General features: G+C 42.7%; 2 protein-coding genes and 1 non-coding gene across 4 annotated transcripts; 2 read left to right on the top strand and 1 right to left on the bottom strand.

Annotated features, from left to right (window-relative positions):
- Nucleotides 1–637: 637 nt before the first annotated feature.
- On the bottom strand, nt 638–16,870 carry LOC106647325 (uncharacterized). The gene is given in 15 exon segments (XM_089590880.1): nt 638–883; nt 1,014–1,084; nt 1,301–1,455; nt 1,535–1,611; nt 2,094–2,414; nt 2,499–3,117; nt 3,695–4,517; nt 4,520–4,975; nt 5,055–5,473; nt 5,559–5,807; nt 6,241–6,517; nt 9,224–9,558; nt 10,031–10,348; nt 10,481–10,790; nt 16,808–16,870. Coding segments are annotated over 13 exon segments (4,239 nt in total). The 5' UTR covers nt 10,291–10,348; nt 10,481–10,790; nt 16,808–16,870; the 3' UTR covers nt 638–706.
- A 1,327-nt stretch (nt 16,871–18,197) lies between these two features.
- Nucleotides 18,198–18,269, top strand: TRNAC-GCA (transfer RNA cysteine (anticodon GCA)). The gene has a single exon. It is a non-coding gene; the product is annotated as a tRNA-Cys (tRNA).
- Nucleotides 18,270–19,697: 1,428 nt separating this feature from the next.
- Nucleotides 19,698–21,963, top strand: Yif1 (Yip1d-interacting factor 1). Of its 2 annotated transcripts, none has more exons than XM_014363684.2 (4): nt 19,698–19,804; nt 19,938–20,032; nt 20,431–20,781; nt 20,866–21,963. In XM_014363684.2, the coding sequence occupies exons 1-4, from the start codon at nt 19,774–19,776 to the stop codon at nt 21,394–21,396; spliced, it is 1,008 nt and encodes a 335-aa protein (XP_014219170.2). In that variant the 5' UTR covers nt 19,698–19,773; the 3' UTR covers nt 21,397–21,963. The 2 variants fall into 2 exon arrangements, with proteins under 2 accessions (XP_014219170.2, XP_089447374.1); XM_089591248.1 differs by having other exon boundaries at nt 19,698–19,808; nt 19,948–20,032.
- Nucleotides 21,964–22,749: the final 786 nt, after the last annotated feature.

The raw sequence follows: 22,749 nt of genomic DNA, 5'->3' as shown, positions 1-22,749 counted from the left end.
TGTTTTATAACAATAAGTAATTTGATGTACTTTATTTTTTTTATTTTTCGCATACAATATGATAATATCGCATCAGCATTATGGGTCTGTTGCTTTTGTTTGACGCTTGCTTCTCCAGTACACATATACAAAAAGCAGTGGAGGACGGAATCGTGTTGTACATATATTATAATGTCGACTTTCGATCGGTCGACGACAAATATCAATATACATATCATATAATGGTATACCCGTACGCGTATACGAACAGCATTTCTGGCGCTGCTCTTACAGATTACACAACAATACATATCGGTCGAACGTGTTTTTTTTTTTTTTTTTTTTTTTTTTTTATATCCCATGCAAAAATTATAATTTCTCCACGCTCGGCAGCAGCGATACATATATATAAGTAACAATGTTCAAATTTGTGCTACACTTTATTCGTTACTTGGACTGTATATTTTGTTTTATTTTGTTAAAAATAGAGCACAATGACAGTCGCATGTAATATCATACGCAAGTGCTTCGAAGCGTGTGTAATTACGTAAATATAACAAGTTTTTTCTTCTCTTTCTCATTTTGAGTTGCGACAATGGCGTTGGCAGTTTTTTTTTTTGAACATCCACAAGTTAGATAGACGCGTTCGAAGCGAAGAACAATAATTTTAATGGAGCGTACATGGTACAAATGAAGGAGACGGACGAGATACAGGGTACAAGGTTGTTCAGACACTCTTGGTGTGGCGCTGAATCGTCGTCGAGCCGGTCGTCGGGGTCCTCGGTTTGTCGGTGTCCGTCGTCTCGCCGCGCACCGTAAACGTGACGAAATATCTCTTCGTGTGGTCTATCCTTTCGGAGGGAAGTGCTATCACTTGCTTCTCATTGCCGTGCGTCACTTCCACCTTTAAAGCCATCGTTTAGGTACATTAATACACTTTTGCAGAGACGAAACGAAGGGAAAGGAAAAAATAAGTAGTACAAGGCAATGATATGGTCAGACACGAAAAAAAAAAAGGTGCCCTCGCAATTTACCGTCATCTGTCCCTTGCCGCGTCCCTCGATCTTCGGAAAAAGACTCGGTCTTTCTTGGACGCCTCCACCTACTGCAATTATAGTCTAGAATCAAACATTGCAATCCATTTCTTTCCAACAGCTATAGACACGTATACCTAACTATCAGCATGTATGGATTGATATATGTATGGTATATGGGTACAGTGGGCAAGTATTTGTGTTATTTGTCCAACAAATGTGTATTTGTGGTATCAGCAGAGAGAAGTATATCAGATTCAGGCGTATGTGTGTGGGGGCAAACTCACAATACGTGTAGATTGGAACCGAGGTGTAGGCACTTGTTGCGTGATGACAGCGGTGTGTCTTTTGCGTGCAATGTTTGGCCTCGGTGCACCAGTCCGGGGTCGACGGCCGCCTTTGCAGTTTGCGCAGCTGCTCGTACAAAAATATCTCAAAATGCCTACGGGTTATTTATTTATTTATTTATTTATTTATTTGAACTTTCGATATCGGTATGTGTATATAGGTTTAAACATTACCTGAAAGTGTAAGGTCTGTCGTACTTCGCGATGCCAATGACGGGTCCGCTCATGCCCGATTTGTTGAATGCTTCAACCTGAAATTTCGAGTCAAATTTTGATTATTGCTGCTGTTATAAAAATTGGCTTTTATTCCAAAGAAAAACGAACGAGTAATATCCAGCGTTGATAACGTAGGAAACGTAACATACCAATATGGTATACCGTACGTACATTAGAGTGATCAATAAAATGTCTCGAGAGTATACTTATACGTGTATTTGAAATTTGAATCCAAAGGTTGGACAATTCATTTGTTAAATGACACAGGACACGATTGTTACAATCAGAAAATGTTTTTGCACAATTGCGTCCACGTTTAATAATAAATCGAAATCGCTGATGAGTTTATAAATAAAAGACTAAATTGATAAAACATTTTACAAATTTATCGTAGCCTTTTTTTTTTTTTGCATTTAATTTAGAACGAAAGAGGTCAATGTTCAATATTGTGATTCAATAATCACTGGAAAAAAAGAATGAAATTTCCTCGATTTTGAGGGGGAAAAAAAAGACCAACCAATCTCTTGACGAGGACTTGCTCGTTGGCTCGGCCCTGCCTGATCTGCAGCCTCTTGAGCTCCATCAGCTGGAAGAATATCTTGCGCTCGAGGTGGTAACGCCTCAGGCTGATCTGCACGTCGCGCGTCACCGTTTCCATGTGCAGGGCCCGCTGGCGCTCGCTGTTGGGGCAACACTTGACGGTCCGCCTTGGGATCCGCGATACCCGGGGACTCGGCTCGATACCGCTGTCACGGCCACCGCTGTCCCGGCGCATTCGGCCCACTGGATCCACCGGACTCGTCAGCCGCACCAAACGCGAGTGCGACTTTGTTTGCAACTGCGACAAGGAGGGAGCAAATTTCTATAATATAGTCCCACACAATATATATACATAAATTTGTATGTTGTTATTGATACCAACCTGTGGAAGCGAATCAACGGTGGAAGTCCTCGTGCCCGTCTCCTCCTCGCTGGTGCTGGGCAGCACCCTGACGATCCCCACGTCGTCTTCCTCCCCTGCCAGGCCGTCGCTACCATCCTCCTCCTCCTCCTCCTCGTCGTGCTCCCCGATACCCCCGACGGCCTTTCTGATCTCCTTGTCAAGCTCCTCGTCCTCGTCCCATTCGGGACTCTCGATCACCGCTACGATGGCACTTCGATCGGGCGAGCGATCCTCCGAGCTCTCGGGCAGGGATGGCTTGTTGTTGCCCGCGCTACCACGGCGTTGGGCCGTCGACGGTCTCGAGCCGCGCTGTGGCTGCTGATGGTGACGCGACGCGTTGGCCCTCGGCGAGCTCGATGAGCTGTCGTCCTCGAAACGAGGACCATCCGTACCTACAAGGGAGGACAGTCGCTGCAGAGCTATCCCTTCCGTCTTTGCTCGTACAATATTTGCGTGCGTGTTTTTTTTTTTTTTATTTTTTATTTATTTTTTTTTTTGTTGCCCTTTAGGTTCATTAAGAACCGCTATAGTTTGTTAGTGCCCACGCGAGCTATACCTATACGCAATGATCTCTCGCTTTGGATATAGCTGTACAAGTCTACAGGTGAATATATGGAAACAAAAAAGGTGCACGAGCAATGCTGATGCGACGTTGTATTAGGTATATATATATATATACTGCACGTCTATCTCTATACTATGTAGGTAGTGTATGGGTGTGTGAATGTACATGTGACGAAAATACTCTGTGTAGATCGTTGTAGATAGAAAGGATATATTGTATAATATACTAATCATTTGTCATCCTTAAGCCGTGATTCGGACTGTCGCTTGTCCCATCGGTAGTCTTTATACTGCAAAAGAATTCACATATCTCTGCTACTTTATGATTTTTTTTTTTTTTTTTTTTTTTTTTTTTTCAATACATTTTTGTTTATTATTGATCGCTAAGACTAACTATGTACCTACATGTATTAACATCCCGTCTAAGCAAGCAGATGGTTATCATTGCTAGCGCTACGTGTATATGTATGTATATTACATCATTGTAAAATCCTACGTCGCAGCGTATCTAACAAAAAAAAAAAAAAATCGCGTCGTGTCTCCCTTTCTAACCTGGAACGTCGACCTCGGTCGCGCCACTCTGATGTCCTCCTTCGCCTGGATCTTCTGGCACGTCCTTATGTGCCTTGGATCCTCCATTATCGTCCTTTTTAGGCGTCACCGACTCGTCCCTCTCCCCAGCCTCAACGTCCTGCTTTTTCTCCGTTGACTCGGTTTCCTTTCTCGTCTCCTCGACAGGACTCTTGTTGCCCGAGTCTCGATCCTCGTCCCCCTCGACTCTGGCACGCTCCGGCGTCTTTTCCGGGCTCCCAGGGTCCTCAGTTTTCGACTCGTTCTTCTTCGGACCGTCAATCACCACCTGCTCGTCGGGTGTTTCCTCTGCCACCGCCGGTTCGTCGCTCCTCGCGCTCGACTCCCCGGACTCCGTGGCGCTCGGCTCCTCCGACTTTTGGGACAACTGCTGGCGCATCTCCTCGACGTCCTTCTTGAGATCCGCGGCCCTGGAGAGCAGGGAGCTCTGCAGCTCGTCCGCCTTCTCCAGTATGCCGTCCATCTTGCTCCTCATGTGTTGCTGCTCGTCGGTCCCGGGCTCGGCCTCCCTGTCGCCAGCCGAGCCCTTGCTCCTCGAGCTGTCGGGCGCCTCGTTCTTGTGCACGTCCGCCGTCACCGTCAACTGCTCCACCGTCTCCTGGCTCGTGCTGTCCCCGTCAAACACCTGCCCCGACGACTTTCTCCCCGATCGGCTCGTCACGGCTCCTCCCCCACCCGCTGGCGTGGCGTCCTTCTTGGCCGTGGGGCCCTTGGGCTTCCTGCTGGCCCCCGTCACTATCTTCTCGGACGTTCTCTCGAGGGAGCGCTCCACCACCACCACCTCGAGGCTGTCGTCGCTCACTGACGAACCGCTACTCCCCTCCTCCTCCTCCTCCTCCCTCACGACTCCTTTCCTTCCGCTGCCTTGTTGGAACAACGACCCCTCTTAGTCTCGTGCGGCCGTTGTCGCCCACGGCACGACCTACCTGTTGCCTCTTCCTCGTTCCCCGCGTGGCCACCATCGCGCCTCGCCGTCTCGCTGAGGGCGCGTCTCTGGCGCTCGCTCTTCTTACCCGTGGCCGAGGACGCCTTGGAGTGGCGCGTGAGCTCCTCCTCGCTGAAGCTACGGCTGTCCCGGCGCGACGACACCCTGCGCCGGTTAGCCCGCCGGCGCGTCCTTCGCTCGGTCCACCGCTCCTCGTAACAATACAGCTCGGGATCATCGGGGTCACGGTGGCGGTGGTGGTGGTGGTGGTGGTGGTCCCTCTGGCGATGGCGTCGGCGCCGCGGGCTGCTGTCGCTGAGCTCCGAGTCCGAGCTCGTCGTGTCCACCCGCTCCCCGCGCAGCCTCGTTGAGAACACTGAAACGACCATACCAAGCAGGACTCGTTATGCTTCTCTTGGAGAGAGAGAGAGAGGGAAGGGGGTTGGGCAACGCACCTCTGGTCGCCCCGGTGGCGTTGGCGTGCTGGGCGGTGACGCCGCCGTGGAGCTGGATGAGCTTGGCGCAGTCCCTGTGTCCCCTGTACAGGGCAGCGTCGAGGGCCGTCATGGCCCCGCCCTTGCTCGTTCTTAAGGTCGCGTTGATCCTCGCCCCGGTGTCCAGTAGTAGCTTGCACGCGTCGAGGTGTCCGTGAAGGGCGGCCACGTGAAGGGGCGTTTTCCCATCGGGCGTGGCCACGTCCAGGAGGCCGGGCCGACGCTTCGCCAGCCACTTGATGAGCTCGAGTCTGCCCGAGGCAACGGCCTCGTGGGCCACCCCGGTGCCCCGGATGGTGCGCGCGTGCAACGAGCCCCCGTGCTGGGCGAGGATCTTCAGCGTCTCCAGTTGGCCCTTGGCCGCCGCGCACAGGGCCGGCCTGTGGGTGCAAGTATAGGCTTGAAGGATCACATAATAAATATATGTATACGTTGCCGTGGGTGATGTATAATGGAGTCACTCACGTCCGACCCTTGCGGTCCTGCCGGTTGGGATCGGCCCCGAGTTTCAGCAGCAGCGAGGTGGCGTCGGCGTGGCCGAGGGTCGCCGCGTAGTGGAGGGCCGAGCAGCCGTTGTCGTCTACCTGGTCCGGCTCGGCGTCGCACAGCGTCACGAGGGCCTCGATGCAGCGCGCGTGGCCCCGCGACGCCGCGCAGTGCAGGCCCGTCAGGCCGTCCTTGTCCGAGGCACCGGCCACCAAAGAGCCCCCTGCCCTGCACACAAACATATACGTCATGTATGTAAGAACGATCAATCGAAGGGTCATCGTTTTCATTTGCATTAATCACAATTATACCGCCGGTCAGTGAGACAAGGCCGGGGCACGGCTATACGGCCAGCTTGAATTTTAAGCGGCTTTATACCCTACACCGAATCGGTTTCCCAATACAAGGACCCGGTATGCATTAATTCCGATGCAACTAGGTGCAGAATTAGAATATCGATACAGGTTGTACAAGTGTCTCTCGACCCGATTCCACAATCCCCGCACGTTGTATACGTGTATACACAATTGGGCAAGGACGGCCATCCGAATATGTTAATGGACGTGCGTATGGCCCACTTTCGCCAAACGAAGCACGAGAGGAATCACGAGGGTGGCTACAAAGTACATGCATGAATAACCCGTGAACGTGTGTAGCTCACCTGACGAGGGCCAGCACAGCCTCGACGCTTCCGGCGCTGGCGGCCCACAGTACCGGCTGCCGGCCATCCTCGTCCCTGGCGTTGACGTCCGCGCCGAACTCCAGGAGCGTCTGCAACACCTTGAGCCCGACTTTCCTCGGGACCGCGAGCTCGGCCGTGGCCGCAGAGCCGCAGCATTGAGCCGCGTAGTGCAGGGGAGAACCGCCCCGGAGATCCGGGCTCGAGGCTCGCGCCCCGGCTGCCAGCACCAGACGCGCGCACTCTACCTCACCGCACACTGTATGCATACACGCGTACGATTAATTCAAGCTATTACCTCTACACTCTACGATTTGGGGAGCTGGTATCATTACAATTAATACTTTATAGCAGCATCATAATATAGAGTATATAGAATAACAGATCGGCAAAGGATTCTCAAAGGAACATCTTTCGGAAAAACAGTGTATACACAATATTCATACACGACTATTTATGGATAGACATTTGTCTCGCTATTATATTTAATGAGCTTGTACATACGGAAACTCGGAACGGGTTACCAAAGCATTGAAAAACGTGTTTGTCTATAGGTATGTATACATTACATTTTAAAGAAAACTCGCTTACCCGCTGTGGAAATGACGCTCGTTATTTTAAATTGTTTCCCGTTGAGTAGGAAGAATGTGCATTTTAAAGCTCACCAGCCCCCGTGTACTATTACCGGGAAAACCGAGCTCGTTACGCGTACCAAAATATTATTTTTCTATTTGCGCTCATGGAAATACCGTGAAATGGCCTGTATGGAAAAAAAAAAAAAAAAAAAAAAAAAAGAAAACGAGTCCATTCATTTCAATTATCCGAAAAGGAGCCAGAGATGGAGCTGGAGGGGGTAGAGAAAGAAATCACTCGTAATCAGATGCGCGTAAACCCGAGCCGCGTTCGACGCTCCCGCGCACAATATAAATATCCTCTCGTGTTGCCTGGTACACTTCACGTGCCGTGTGCAGATTGCGTGAGTGGTATACACTTATGCACAGGTGGATGGATGTAACGTAGTACCGGCTCAAGTTGACCAACCATCTGGCGTCACTTTGGGCTTTGCTTGACCCACTGACCCCAAACCCTCGGTATATGTCTGTTGTATCGAGCTCTGCGCGCGTTCAAAAAAGGTCTGCGCCACTTATCAGGACGAAGGAGCGCCTGCTTTGACTTCCCGGTGGGCAAGCGACTCTACTGACCCATTCTCCGGCATGTAATTTTTCCTATGTGTATATCTTAAAAAAGAGGAGGAGGTAAGATCGCAGCTGGACGATAGAGGTCGATTGAGCGCGGTGCTCGTACCTATACGTATTTTAAACACCGAATGCCTGCACCCATGTTAGTCGCGTTAGCCGGCCGTACGTCAGCCTTTCGTTATCCGCGGGAGGTATGTGTGTGTGAGTGTGTATAGGCATCCGTTTAAGCGAGCGTGCCCAACGGGGGTACAGAAATTATGCGCGATAACGACTCGAAGAGGCGGCGATTACTCTCGGTACACAGCCGGGGCTTTCATATCTCGGATGGACTGGTTTGCAAGCGTGTGCGACGAGTTGTTTGGTCGTGCCTTTTTTTCGAGATTAGAATTTAAAGGGTTTGCGGTCCGGGAGAGGCGGGCCATTCGGGGCCGTGGGTCAGCCAAATCGATCTGGGTCACTCTCATTGAAAGATCATTTGTCACTTTTAATCGGCTTCTCTTTATTTTCGTTGGTAAGTAACGCAATACACAAGCACCTTTGTGTACCCAGACTCGCCGTTCGTGTCGAGGATCGTTAGAGAGATTTTAGATTATTGTCCGAATTGGATTATCTCTGTCACGCAAAGCTTATAATTTTTTTTTTTTTTTTTTTTTTAAAGATCGGAAAAAAACCATTTTTTCAATTTTACGGTAAAAAAGACTATTCTGCCCTGTATTATTCAGTGTGAATCCTGGGATGCACAACTTAAACCGACCCCCCTCAATGTTTGTCTCTTTTCAATTTTTACATGGGGAAAGAGAATTTTGCAATGAACTAATAGTAATCGGGACTTATTCTCACTGGCTAAGTTTTTCGAAATGTCTGACCGAACATTGACCTATACTGCTTAAAAATTAAAAATTCGTGCTTTGGACATGATGATCTTTATTCAACTATGTCAATAATTACAATGTTTGCATAAATAGTAATCAGGTGATTATTTCCAATAAATAAGTTTTTTTCGAAATGTCTGACCGAACATTGACCTATACTACTTGAAATTGAAAGTTTGCCCACTGGACATGATTTTATTAGTGGACTATGTCGACTATGCCAATAGTTGTAATGTTTGTATACATAATAATTTGATGCTTGTCCTCGATGGTTGTTTAAAAAAAATATCTTACCGAATATTGACCTATACTACTTAAACTGAAAAATTCGACCTATGTGCATGCTTTTATACTCGACACGCTGGCTATGTCGATAGTTGTAATTTTTGTATAAATAATAATCGGATGCTTTTCCTCAATGGCTAGGTTTTCCACAACGTCTTACCGAACATTGACCTATACTACTTAACAATAAAAACTCGCCCGTTGGACACGATTTTTTTTTTTTTTTAATTTAATTATGTCGATGGTTATAATGTTTGTATATAAATAGTTAATCGGATGCTTTTCCTCAATGGCTATAGGTTTTCCACAACGTCTTACCGAACATTGACCTATACTACTTAAAATTGAAAGTTCGGCCACTGGACATGATTTTATTTACTCGACCACGTCGATGGTTGTAATGCAAGTTGGACAAAGTTTTACGATTTTCATGGTACATTACATCGAGATCAGCTCCAAAAAAAAACCTAACCGCTTACACCGCCAACAGCAGCAAAAGGAGCGGATGGTTGAAACAATCGATCCAACTTGTATATCTAACCCATAGTGATACAGCTATGTTATGTATGTGTAGAGACAGGCAGAGCAAAAGCAACAAGAACGACTCACCGGTAGCCCAGTGCAGGACGCTGTGTCCCTCGTGGTCCTTGGCATTGACGTCGGCTCCATTGGCCAATAGTACAGCGACGAGCTGATGATCACCGGCAATGACGGCCAGATGGAGGGGCGTGTGACCCTCGGCGTCTGGCGAATTGACGAGTTCCGGCGCGGCTTGGGCCACCGCCCCACCCGTCGCCGCGTCCATGCAGTAATGGAGGACGCTACGCAGCGCCCGGTCCCTGTACCCGATCGTCTCCTCCTGCTCGCGCAACAACTTCAACACGCGCCCCCGGTCCGCCTGCTGGCAGGCGTGCATCAGCGGCGTAGCACCTATCCCGAGTACCCTACCCCCGTAAGAGATTTAAATTTTTTCTTTTTTCTTTTTTATTTTTTTTTTTTTTACATCATGTTATTAATCGCAACTGATGATACACATGCAAAGAGCTAATCGAATGTTTGGGCTGTGAAAGAAAATCGGATGAAAAAGTAAATAGTTGGGAGTTGTCGAATAAATACAATACATCCCTCTCATTTTGTTTAATAAAGGGGGGAAGGGAAACAATTTGTAAAACAATGAAAAAAAAAAAAAAAAAAAAAATGGAACACGCAAAAGGGGCACGTAATGTTTATCGTCTACCATCGACGCCGTCTAATTTAAATAGTACTCCTTACACGGTCATAACATTCGTTTCCCCCTTCCGACCTTGACCGTAATTGTGATGCCGAAAAAGATATAATCGTCTCGATCCCCCCCCTCAGATCCAACATTGAAGAAAAAAAAAAAAATAAAAAACAAGAAAAATGAGGCACACTGACTTGTACGGTCGGTGTTTTTGCGGTTCCTGCTTGCCCAGAGGACCGAGTGGCTGGGTTATGCCGTTGTTGTTCCGCCAACCGGGTGCTGCAGGATACTTGGCCCTCTGTCGCTTGGCTGTCGCGGCGAGTGGCGGCAGCGACACCTCCTCTTCCAACTGATTCTGTTGGTGTTTGAGTTTTGCCTGTTGCTGCTGATGGTGCTGGTGTTGACAGCACCGTTCTTGGGTTCTCGGGACGATCGGCGGTGCCCTCGTGTCCATAACCGAGCTACCGCGCCACGGCCCGGGACCGCTACAACCTCGGCCCCGCGGGACATCCCTGGGATATTGATTAATAGAAAAAAAAGAAAAAAAAAAACAAAAAAAAAAAAGAAAATGACACATTGATCACTTATAAAATATGACAACAGTATCGTCTCGCGTGGTATAATATATTGTCGCGTGCACCTACCAATGACACGTGCCGTAGTAGTGCAGGGCCCAGCCCGGCGGTGGGCCTAATACGGCCACGACGGCCGGAGCGCATCCTCTGGCGGTCCTACGGAGCGGCTGGGCCCTCTTGTTTTTCCCGGTGCTCTTGGCCCAGGTGTGACCGTTGTTGCAGCTGTTGGACCGTTCGTGGCAGCTACTCTGCAACTACGACTCGGCGAGCGGCGAGCTGGCCAGTGTTGGTGTCACCGCGAGCTGCTCGGCGGTCGCTGATGGCGTGGTGGCGGTGCAAGCTGCTACAGATGCGGGTGGCGACCCGCGCTTCCTTTGACCTGTTTTTTTTTTTTTTTTTTAGATATTATTGTTTGGCGTCTAAAATAATTCCCATGTGTAAGTTATACCTTAAATAAATAGGTGCGAGAGATCAGATGTAGATAAGCCCCCCTCCCGCCCCAAAACGACTTGGTTTCTTATCTGCATGAAATAACTGCGATATTTCGGAGACGCCGTCAGCGTGAGTCACCTGCAGCTACATACATATATTTACATGTATACGGGGCTAATCGCAGTGTGAATTCCCCTGCACGCACGAGCCACGATGTATGTATGTGTATATGCACGAGGGGGTACCCCTGATACGTACATACAGGTGCATACACATATACATGCAAAGTGGACGTTATTTCCCGCGAAATTGAGTAAGGATATGGGATTGACCTTGAATTTTTAAAACCATACTCGCCGTCTCTGCGCTAATACGTGCATGTATATGTGTACACACATTTAGTACGGATCCTTCGGGAGCGTGCACGACACTGTACGTATATATATATATATATATACACAGAGATCGTACCTTAGATCGGCCAGAGCCTGCGTGTGTGCGCTCTGTTTTTCGTGCCCCGGATTATCGCCTCTACCGATCGATGGTTTTTCGAATTTAATTAGCCTTTTATGCAGAACGTGCTTCTTATCTCGAATCCTCACTCTCTCTCGCTCTCTCTATTGCTTTTTTTTCGGTCAGAGCACACATTATTTTCGCATGATTTCGATACTCACGGTCGAGTTTGTTACGAAAAGATGTATAGTCATTTTTTTCATGTGTATACTTGCAGTGAATTTTTGTGGCATCTGGTAGCTTTTCGAAAAACTTTTTAAATCACACGTACGATCGTAAATCATAAATTCTCAACGAAATTTTTATCTTTTCGTGTTGAGAGAAAAATCGCTGTGTAATAAACATACGCGCCCACAACTTTCGCACTCTGACAGGCGCTCGGCATACTTTTTACCCTGCATCCACTTTGCACAAACTTGCAAAAAAAATGAAAAATGGCCCTCGTAAGTCCATGCAAAAAGTCTCCTTGGGGTATATACGAAGGAATTCCAATAATGCGCGGTAGGAACATAAAAAATTTCGTCATCATACACGTACCTACGTAATAACGGCTCATAACTACAACTCATATCGCTGTATCTCTGTATCGCGTGCACACGTGCGTGCAGCATACATATATACCACCAACAGAGCCGCGGCTTGACCACGTGGTCGTCACAGCATGATACGTATACGATACCTACTGTACTGACCAGGTCAGCCGGTGCCATGGAAACTCGACCAAGCACAACAATCGTCGCGGCTATACAACCTATGTCACGCATATACACATGTGTATACCTACACCAATATACACGACGTCCGGCTAAACGTCCTTGCACGGACACACGGCGCTTTAGTTCGTGTAAGAAATATGACGGCCGAACGACAAGGTCGTCATAAAACAAGCGTCACAGGGAGGGCCGACCGGACGCCGACTTATACTACTTGAGCGCGAGCTTCCGACAACAATCGCGAGGCCGGAAGTCTTTTACAGCTGCCGAGTTGGCTGTGATTTTCTTTTTTTTTTTACTCTACTCTTAACGTGGCTTTGATATCTTTCAATCATATTCATATAACATTGCAAATTGCATAGGAATAAAAATGAAAAAGAGAAAAAAAAAAAAAAAAAAAATCGATTTCAAGGTAATTCAATCGTACTAAGAGCTTGGGACAATTGACCATATAAAACGTTTTGTTTAACTTTCAATTTTACTTGTTTCTATACACAACTGGACTACGGTGATCATAACTGGGTTAATTCGTTATTTGTATACAGAATAGGTGTATGATGGATGCCCCATACTGGATCGACAACTCGATTTACCAATCAACCGCACCGCTTGGTTTTCGATCGATCGTTTGACGAAACTTGTTTGTAAAAAATGCCCATTATCATCCAGAAGGAAACTCGAGCAGCAGATTAAAAAATTCACGCAGACAACGATGAGTGTCTCTCCCCCTTCCTCGTCCCCCGCTCAATCAATTGCCCGACCCAAGTAAAAAATAAATTGAAAAAAAATCGACGTATGGCGCCCCTGAGGAAAAAAATGTATAAGCTACGCTGCTCCACTTTACAGAGGGGCTTACATCACCACGAGTCTGCGAGGTATGGGCTTGGAGGAAAAGGAAAGGCCGCGTGCGTGCGAGCAAGGAGTCCTCGCGACAGGGGGTTGGAAAGAAAAATGAGCGGACGATTTTCGCGAGCGATTAAAAAAAAAAAAAAAAAAAAAAAAAAAAGAGAGCCACGCGTTTGCCTACTTGAGAGCCGTGCGTGTGTGGGTCTATGTGCGGAATTGTGTTTGTTCCAAAGATCGAAGTTGAAGCGAGTGAGAGGGGGAGTGGAGAAAAAAAAGGAGCAGCGTTGAGACATATACATATATATGGGGTGAGAAAAGGGGGCACATTATGCTTTAACGATTCGCACAAACTCTTAAATCGCGAGCCTTTGCAGGTATGCGCTTTTTGTGCTCCCTTGGCGTTGGTCTAGTTACGCCGGCACGTATAGGTACATACATATATACGTGTACACACAAATGCAACGCGAGGGCTTGGATTTTCGCTGATGAGCAGCTCTCAGCCGGTGTGCCCATCACCTGTCACGCCAGTCTAGCCAACCCTTATTTTCCCACCTTCCTCTTTTAGAGCGCGATCCGTGCCACCTTTGGCTCGTGTGTGTACGATAGAGATTTCGACCTTTAGGATGATTTTTTCTATAGACTTTTTTCCCTTTTTTTCATCTCACGAGTATAATGTGCTTTATTTGCTTATCCCGGCTTTAACTTATTGCTCCACATTTCCTTATTACACTGGACATTTTTGTGTTGGGCTTTAAAATTCCTTTTTTTACTATCTTTATTAGCTTTTTTTTCTAAAAATTTCTCTTTAGTACGATGAATTTACAATTTTTCCTGCACTAAAAAATCAACCCTACCATACATACAAAGGTTGAAGACTTGTATTACTTTTTGGAGTAGTTGATTGAAAAAAAAAAAAAAAAGTAAATAAATAAATGAAAGAAAAAAAAAAAAAAAATACTCACGATTGAGGCTAACATTCCATTGCAACTTACAGTCCCAGTCAACATTAAAATTGTCGTAGGATTGAAGCATATACGTAAAATACAGACAGACAGCTGATGAGCCCTAGAATGCAATTGTACTTTCATTCGAGTAAGTATTTCAAGATCGCGTTGGCTATATATGTACAGCTGCTACAACCGTGTCCATACACTATGAGTGAAAAGTTGCGAAATTTCAGTGTTTTGCCGATAAAAGCTCAAAATAAGATATATATATATATGTATGTGTAATGAACAGCACAAAGTTTTCCGGGTATAGTTGAATGTACTTTGATGCCTTTGGCGCTTTGAAGAATAAGCCGGATACGTTTCGCCACGAGTGTAAGCTGATTCATTGTTAAAAAAAAATAAAATATTTTAATTGTTGTTACGATAAGTGTAAATTTTTCATTTTTTAGGAATTTTCGTGGGCAAAATAAAATTATTCGCATACCGTAAAACAAATAATACGTTGATGAAGGGTTACGATTAAACAATTTTCAGGGTAGAGTATTTAAATTAACTGTGGCCTACAAGCTTTTTATAAGGCATACTTCTACCTTTCTTGAAAATTGCATTAAATCAACCATAAAAAATAAAAAAAAATAAAAAAAGAATCATGTCTGATGCCGGTGCAGTAATCAAGAAACAGAGGAAATAATTTTTACCAAACAAAGACAAAAAAATTTGCTTCAAACTACAACTGTAACTGTAATGTGTAAACGTAAAGATTGCAGTTAGTTATGTTTCAGAGTAAAATAAGGCATATACGGAGCAAACACTCAAACGCCCCCGTAATTATCCAAATGCAAATGAAGTGCAAAAGCAAAGAATACGTAATAATACTTGGACGTAATATGCATACGTAAACCTTAATCGAGGCGAACGAACTTTCCAACAGCATCGTCTGTGCAAACTTACGTGTCACGTCGATGACTGAAAATCGTTACTTTTACACTTTACCTAATGCTCAGCTCAAATGTTTCTCCGATGCACACGCTCTCTCCCCGTGACATCATTATAAGCAGAGTGCCATTCAAACTTGTCAACGTGATTCTATTTTTTTTTGTTATTTTTAGAAATTTTAATTGAAATCTGGTTAAAATTGATTGATTTTACAAGTTAAGAGCCTTTGAAAAATTTAAATGGTTTTTCGAGCCACATCTTTGGTGTACACGTGCCTCTAGGAACGCGTAAAAAATTATCAATTTTTTACCAATTTGACAACGACAAAATTTTTTTTTAATAGTTTGCCTCGGTATAAAACAAACTGTTTTTAGGATTTTTTCGTAAAAAAAAAAAAAAATCAACAATAGTCTAATCAGGAGAATAAAAAGTTTAACGAAAGATAGATTTTCGTTCAGAAATAAATACTAATTTTCGTTCATAAAAAAAAAAAAAAAAAAAAAAAACGTTTTCAGGTAAAAATAAAAATATCGACACGTCCGGTTGTCAGTATATTGTATTAAATTAAATATGTAGATGTTTACCAAAGAAAGGCCTAGAAATAAAACTTCATATTAAAAAGCAAAACGCCTATCTTAATCTTATGAAGGTACAAACAGGTATTTTATACTTAATTACGTCTTTTATATTATTATTGTGTATACAAGACAACGTTATCTCGCGAATCTATATTCATTCAAAAAAATATGGCTTACAGACAGTGTAAATTTTGTGAAAAAAAAAAAAAAAATTTCAATTTATGATAAAGACAATCACATGCGATATAACACCCGTAAATAAATTTTCCTACATATAACTACTTAATAATAAAATGTACTTTCATTCTCCCCGTTTTATAGGTACTTTTCGATCACCGCCTCGTGCATTCCCATGCACACTTGCTCGTTCGTTCTCCTTTTTCATTGAGATAGGTATATGTATATACACAAAGAAAGAAACCAGTCGGTCATCACGATCAGCCACTGGGTTAATCGAGTCGATAAGCTCGGAGATTCGATCCTCCAAAACTTTTCATACGAATCACACACACACACACGCGCGGGCGCTTCCTCTTTGTAATTCGCTGCACAGCAGTTACAATGTACCCCCATCACGTACACCTATACGTGATATACGTAATACACGAATCGTCGGAGCATGTCGGCTCTCTAAACGTGTATGAGTAAGTGAAAAGCCGAGCCGCACCTTCGATTTTACCTTTGGGCTTTTACACGTGCGTTTATTCCCACACGTGTAGGTACACGAGCTGATAATACACGAGCGAATGGAAGAGTAGTTGGTTGGTTTTGGTTCATCGCGTATGAATGCATACAGGTAGTTGGCGTTTTCTGACACGCCTTCGCGTGCTTCTGTCCCGATTAGTCGGTGGATTTAGTGGTAGACTCCAAGTTGGCGATGGAAAAACTTTTCCCTGAACTGTGGCTTTTCCCTTTTTTCCCCTCCACGTTTTACTCTGCATCGTGATCGGCGGAGGGAGGAGAACAAAAAAAAGAGAGAGCTTCGATCCAAACGAGCTATCAGCTACACTTTTTGCCAATTCGTTTATCTCGCGATATAAAAACTCGCTTGTAGGTGCAGTGAAATCGGGGGTGTGCGTCGAAGTCACTTGAACAGTATCAAGTATGATTCAACGGAAAATTTGAATTGATTCGCTCTCGTACACCTATAATGAATCCCAATGTTGTGCAAGTCCATAAAATTAAAAACCAAACGTGCATAGTGGGGGAGGGGTGATTAAAACTCTCCTTACTTACATACCGATCGAAAGAATCGGACTGGCATACCACGCGAAAAAAATAAAAGATAAAGAAAATACCTCATCCAAAAGCTCATCAAAGAGAGAGAGAGAGAGAGAGAGTGGTTTTTTTAACTGTATAAAATACGCGGCAACGGCACGCAATCGTGATGGCACACCATACCACGCCAGGGAAATGAGAGGTACTCACGCATCGGGGGTGCAAAGGTAGTGTGATGCACGGACAGGCGTACTCCTCGTTGACGCAGGAGCGCGTGGAGGATGATGTCTCAGCAGCGAGGCGCGAGCGGTGGACTGTCGGACGGCAGCGCGGTTGGCTGTGGGAGAGGTTGCCTCCCGGCGGCGCGGGACGGCATATCGCCAACTACTGCACACACGCCACTTGCCCCACTACACGGCTTTGGACTACTCGCGCCTCGCAACCTCCTGCCCCTATGCGTCGGCGATGGTAGCACCTCGGACCCACCCCCCCGCGACTCTTAAATGCTACGTGTTTGTGTGCACGCCACCCCTCTGGTAGCCGGTACGCGGGGCTAAGGGCTCGCGGCCGGTTTTTCGTGTTGCTTAGGAACACTTGGAGTGGGGATCTACTCATCATCACCCCTGGCGCGCGTGTGTACGAGAAAAATGCCTATAGGCTGCTTTTTTCCCCTCGAGACATTACATGATCTTTTGCTGCCAACAACGCTCATGGTTTTTAAAAAAAAAAAGTTTAATTTAAAAAAAAAAAAGCTAATGTTTCGGTAGATCGGTAATGGATAACGGGATCGGTGGCGACGATCGGTGGTGGCGATCGTTTATACGTATCGGAATTTACGGAAAATTATACTTGAATTTAATACGAAATCCCAAACGTTTGTTTTCTCGGCGAAAAAAATTAACAGCATTGTCAAATGAAACAAAAAAAGTGGGGTACTTGAAAAATGTATTGCGGAGCAAAATTAATTTTCGAGCTGAGAAAATTAATTCGTCCTTTGAGAGCTGGAAATTGCAGAGAAGCGCTACAAGTAAGCGAGAGGGTGATTATTAAATCGATATATGGAACCAAGGCGAGGAATAAATTAAGAGATAATTTAATCGGGGGGTCGTTTATGTGGCGCACAAACTACCGATTCGGTGTACAAACATTTCTAAACAATCACCACTGCACATGACGTTTGTACATATATTACAAGAGCCTAAATCTATAATTGAGCTCCTGTGAAAGATACGTAAATATTTGATTTTTTAAATATTTCAGCTCAAGTGTAGCTCTAGAATTTTTATAATTAAAAAAAAGTGATTATAGAGCTCAACATAAAAATATTTAAAAAAATATGCTCGACAAATACGTTATACGAGAAATCATGACATTGAAATAGTTACCAGCCGCACAATCCGGGATGTCACATGGTGGTTTGTTTTCTTGATGAGATAAGAGCTATCAAGCAATTGGCTGTGTGTTTATATACGCAAACATTACAATACGTGTGCGTAAAATCGGTATGTATATTCATATATGTATGTTCAGCGAAAGAAAGTATATACATAGATAACGGCCGTGACAACTAGTACGTCGTCTTCGAGTCGCCGGTCATCGTGGGAGTATAGCTCAGTGGTAGAGCATTCGACTGCAGATCGAGAGGTCTCCGGTTCAAACCCGGATGCTCCCTGCCCTTTTTTTGGGCATTGTTTTTTTCTTTCCAAAATGCATTCTCAATATGAATAACCAATTTTTTTTCTCTTCATTTCAATCAGAACAATAATCTGTACTTGAAAGAAGAAAACTTTTTTTCTTACTTCAATGGAATATTAATAGTAGTACTTAATCCACAGAAATTTTAATCACGTAGAGATTTCAGTCTCAAATTCATCGTTAAATCTGCGATACCGGTTGCGTGTTGATTATTGAATGATTATGCGGACTTATCATTTGGCAAGTGAAAATCATTGTTTGAAAAAAAAAAAGAAAATCAGTGGTTGCTGCCGAATAGGAGCGGTCAGACAATTAAAAGAGTTTTCTTTATCCTTGTGAGTAAGTAGAGATGCTGCTGCAATTTTAACCGATTTAATGGTCTCCTCTTTTATTTGCGCTTTTGACTGCATTTATACCAACAATTGGACTTACCATTTCCTTTTTACTTGAAAATAGTACCACCGATGGTGAAGGGTATATTGTGGCATCTTACAATTCAATATGACTAGTCTTTTTCGTACCTTTTTTTTTTTTTACACAGCTGGTGGACCAAAATTAACAGCCTTTTGATTCTGAATGGCGTTGCCGCTATTTTCTTCTCTTTCTAATTTTTCACACTTGATATTTATGTACTACTCTCGAGTGTTTAAACACGTAGTTCCAATTTACAGTGTAAACTCGCTTAGTTTAACTGTTTAACTACCCTTTTAATTTTTTCAACAATATTTTTGTGATTTATGGTAATGGTACATGGATATACTAAAGCCACAATAAATTATCCAATTAAAAAATATATATACATATATTTGAAAAGATACGTAAACAATATTTTATCTTTTGATATGCGAGTATAAATGTTGTATGCATTAACAATTTAAAATTAAAAATTTTTTGTGACCAAACTACTTTTGATGTAATAAAAATAACATATATATTTCTCAGTCAAAAAGTAAACTCTACTGACTGTGTATTTCGAAGTCCCATTACACTTTCAAAGCCATTGCGTGTGGAAAAAATTAAGTGGTAACATCATTAAGTAGTTTATTTAATTAACAATCAGAAACCAATTGATTTACCATCGTAGATATGGGTTATAGTTAACATTTAACAATATTTCATCTAAATAGTTACAATCGCTGAATTAAAAATGTTTTTCTTGCTTGCTGGTATCACCTCGAGTAGGGTATCTTAAGTTACGATTTTATGAACTTTTTATTTAACAAATGCATAATTTTCGGAATAATTTCATATCATAAGCGGTTTTAATGCGTGCGCGCGTGTATATATACATATATATATATATATACTTGTTATTGATAAAAGAAACTGATGTACCTACTTATCATCTGACGGAAATAAACGTTGTGTCGTTTTGCGGGAGTGCCTGGTGAACAGTCTGGTGAGATGTGACACATAAGCCAAGCGCATAACAAGTATTTATAGTATTTTTTAAGCGCAATTTAAATTATAATTAGGCTAAAATGAACTACAATCAGTCTGGAGCCCGGAGAGGTGAGTTTTTTTTCAAATTCATAGTACTTTAAAGAATTACCAGTGATTTGTCATACTTTCTCATCAAAAGTTATTGTTAGGTTAAGGTGATGAGAAATCATATGTCAGTTGATTGTTGTATGTTTTCATTTAGGGAAACCCAGAAGGGTTTTAGATCCTTCTGTCAGCACGACCTCTTCCTCTCCGATTCCTCCAATGCAACAGCCAAATTACATGTACAACCAAGAGGTATGTATCTATTTTTGTTTTTCAAAATGTCTATGCGAATACTGGTTGTGTGTGATGATATATCCAGCAGACTTTAGTAAAGAACTAAAAGTGTCGTTCAAAAAAGTTATTTGAAAAATACAATGATTCCTTTTGGATATATTTGTTTAAAAAAAAACGTTTTTGAATATCAACAGTGAGTACTACTTCAGTATACACTAGTAAGAAACTTTCAAAATTATTCTGTAAAATGGTCCAGCAGACGACGCTCGTTATTTACATTTGGTTTTCCCAAAATCGCTGAAAAATTTTAGTACCTAGTCATATAGAACTTACATATTTTGTGAATGGAATACTTTGCACACTAAATAATAAAATTTCGAGTATATATCATGCCACAGTAATATATAATCCGTTAGGTGCCTATGAACAATGACATGCCAGCAGAATATGGTTTCAATTTACCAAATCAAGGCCCTTCAGTACCTCTAACTCCCACCTCGTACGGGTTTAATCAACAATCTTCAGTGCCATACACTCCTACTGGTCCTCAGAATGAGAGCTTTGGAGGTAGTCAGTTTACAACACAATTACTGTCACAGCCTCTAGTGGCCAATATGGCAATGCAGTATGGAAATGTTTTGGCTAACTCAGGAAAGGAACAAATTGAAAAATTTCTTCCTATCACTTCTCTCAGATATTACTTTGCTGTTGACACTGACTATGTGGTGATGAAGCTTATTCTTTTGTTTTTTCCATTCACACACAAGGTAAAATTATGAAGTTTGGTAAAGTAACACTTGATTGTGTGAATTAAATTTAAATATTAAAATTGTTATAAATTGTGTTTGCAGGACTGGTCTATTAAATATGAACAAGACTCACCTCTTCAACCACGTTATGAGAAAAATGCACCAGACATGTATATACCCACAATGGCTTATCTAACTTATGTTGTGGTTGTTGGATTTGCATTGGGCATGCAAGAAAAATTTACGCCTGAAACGTTAGGCATAACAGCAAGTTCAGCTTTGGCTTGGGGCATCATTGAGCTTCTTATTCACATCACAACACTCTATGTTATGAATCTTGACACAAGTTTGAGGTATTTGGACTTGTTGGCTTACTGCAGTTACAAATATGTTGGAATCAATACAGCTCTTCTGACATCTTTAGTGTTTGCAAAACTAGGTTATTATAGTGTCTTAATATACTTTAGTGTATCGCTAGGATTTTTCTTACTAAGGTCATTAAAATTAAGAGTAATACCAGAAGGACATTCACCCTACTCTGCTAGTGGCAATAAGAGAAGACTGTATTTTATACTATTTGTTGCTGGAATTCAGCCACTTCTCATGTGGTGGCTTTCTTTTCATCTAGTTTAAGATACCAATGTATTGGATGGATTATCATTTTTCAAGTGCTTTGAAGATAACAGTGATGGACTTGATGAAGTAAAAAAGCTTTTGTGGAACTGAGAGTTGAGTGTTAATATTTCCTCATTACAAGAGAAAGATCTCTTTTTATTGATGTATTGATACAAGTCAATGATTGTTAGAAAATTCGCTGTACCAAACAAATCGGTACTATTTGGTTGTATTACTATCAGTGGAATTTTTAAATGTTTTCTGTTTAACCTACGAATTAATTTTCTTCCATTTTCCATAAAACTAAAAACTTATGTGCATAGTCACCTCATTTCTAGAATGATTGAAAATTCGTATTTTTTTGCAATATAAAAACAATCATCTTGTAAATTCTTTCTTGGTCAATTTTTTTTTTTTTTTTTTTTTTTTTCCCATTGGAATAACGTATTTCAAGTGCCCCTAATTGTTTAGATTTGTTCTTAATTCTAACATATTAACGAATTATTTTTATATATACATATATTGAAAAACGCAATGTGCAAGAAAATAAAGATAATGTATTTGTAAGTTATTCATTTTACAATAAAACTGCAAAAAAAGTAATTGAAATTTTTTCAACTACGCTTACGTAACGAAAAAAAATATCAATTGTGTTAAACAACTTCTCTCTCAAAACAAACTGCTTTTTTTTTAAATTGCTTATATTCTAGTTTATCGTTTAAAAAAAGTACCCTTTTGTTCATGTTTAATTGTTCTATTGTTCACTGTTCAGAAAATTCTCCGCCAGAGTGCGCTAGTAAAAAAAATTTTTGCATCTACAACTAGCGCTGTCTGGCGGAGAATTCGGTACTTTTCTACTTTTTAACTCGGAATCAGCCTCGCTAGATGGCGCTGAATAAAAATTTTTTTTTTTTACGCAAATCTGCTAATGATCCACATACACTTACATAAAAGATAGTAAGTTGTTACATTCACATTGTAGAAGTTAATTTAAATTTCGATGAGTTGCTTTTACGAGAAATACACCTATCAGCTGGTCTGATTTTTTAGTGCGGTTGCTAGTTTGTTGAATCGCGTCTTGGCTGTTTATTGTTTTCTTTTCTTCCAACAAGTAAGCGAGTATTTGCTCAAGTATATAGAAAATCGTGAAAAATGTAATTGGCTACAGTATGCAGTTGGAAAACAAGGAAAACTCGAATTAAATGTAAGTCAACGAGCGGACACTTAGTGAGTGCTGTAATTTATTTTTATACTGTCTTGTCACAAGAAACAAGCTTATTTTTTTAAAGTAATTAATGTTAAACGTTTTTTCTGTTGACCAATGAACGTAAGAATTGTCAAAGGTCACCTCACGATCCCACACTCACATAA

Source organism: Copidosoma floridanum, unplaced genomic scaffold, assembly GCF_036245765.1.
Source record: "Copidosoma floridanum isolate Cflo_tuat_1 unplaced genomic scaffold, Cflo_Japanese_pri ptg000013l, whole genome shotgun sequence".
Taxonomy (NCBI): Eukaryota; Metazoa; Arthropoda; class Insecta; order Hymenoptera; family Encyrtidae; genus Copidosoma; species Copidosoma floridanum.
Note: the sequence above shows the minus strand (reverse complement) of the source record. Positions and strands in the feature narration are given on the sequence as shown.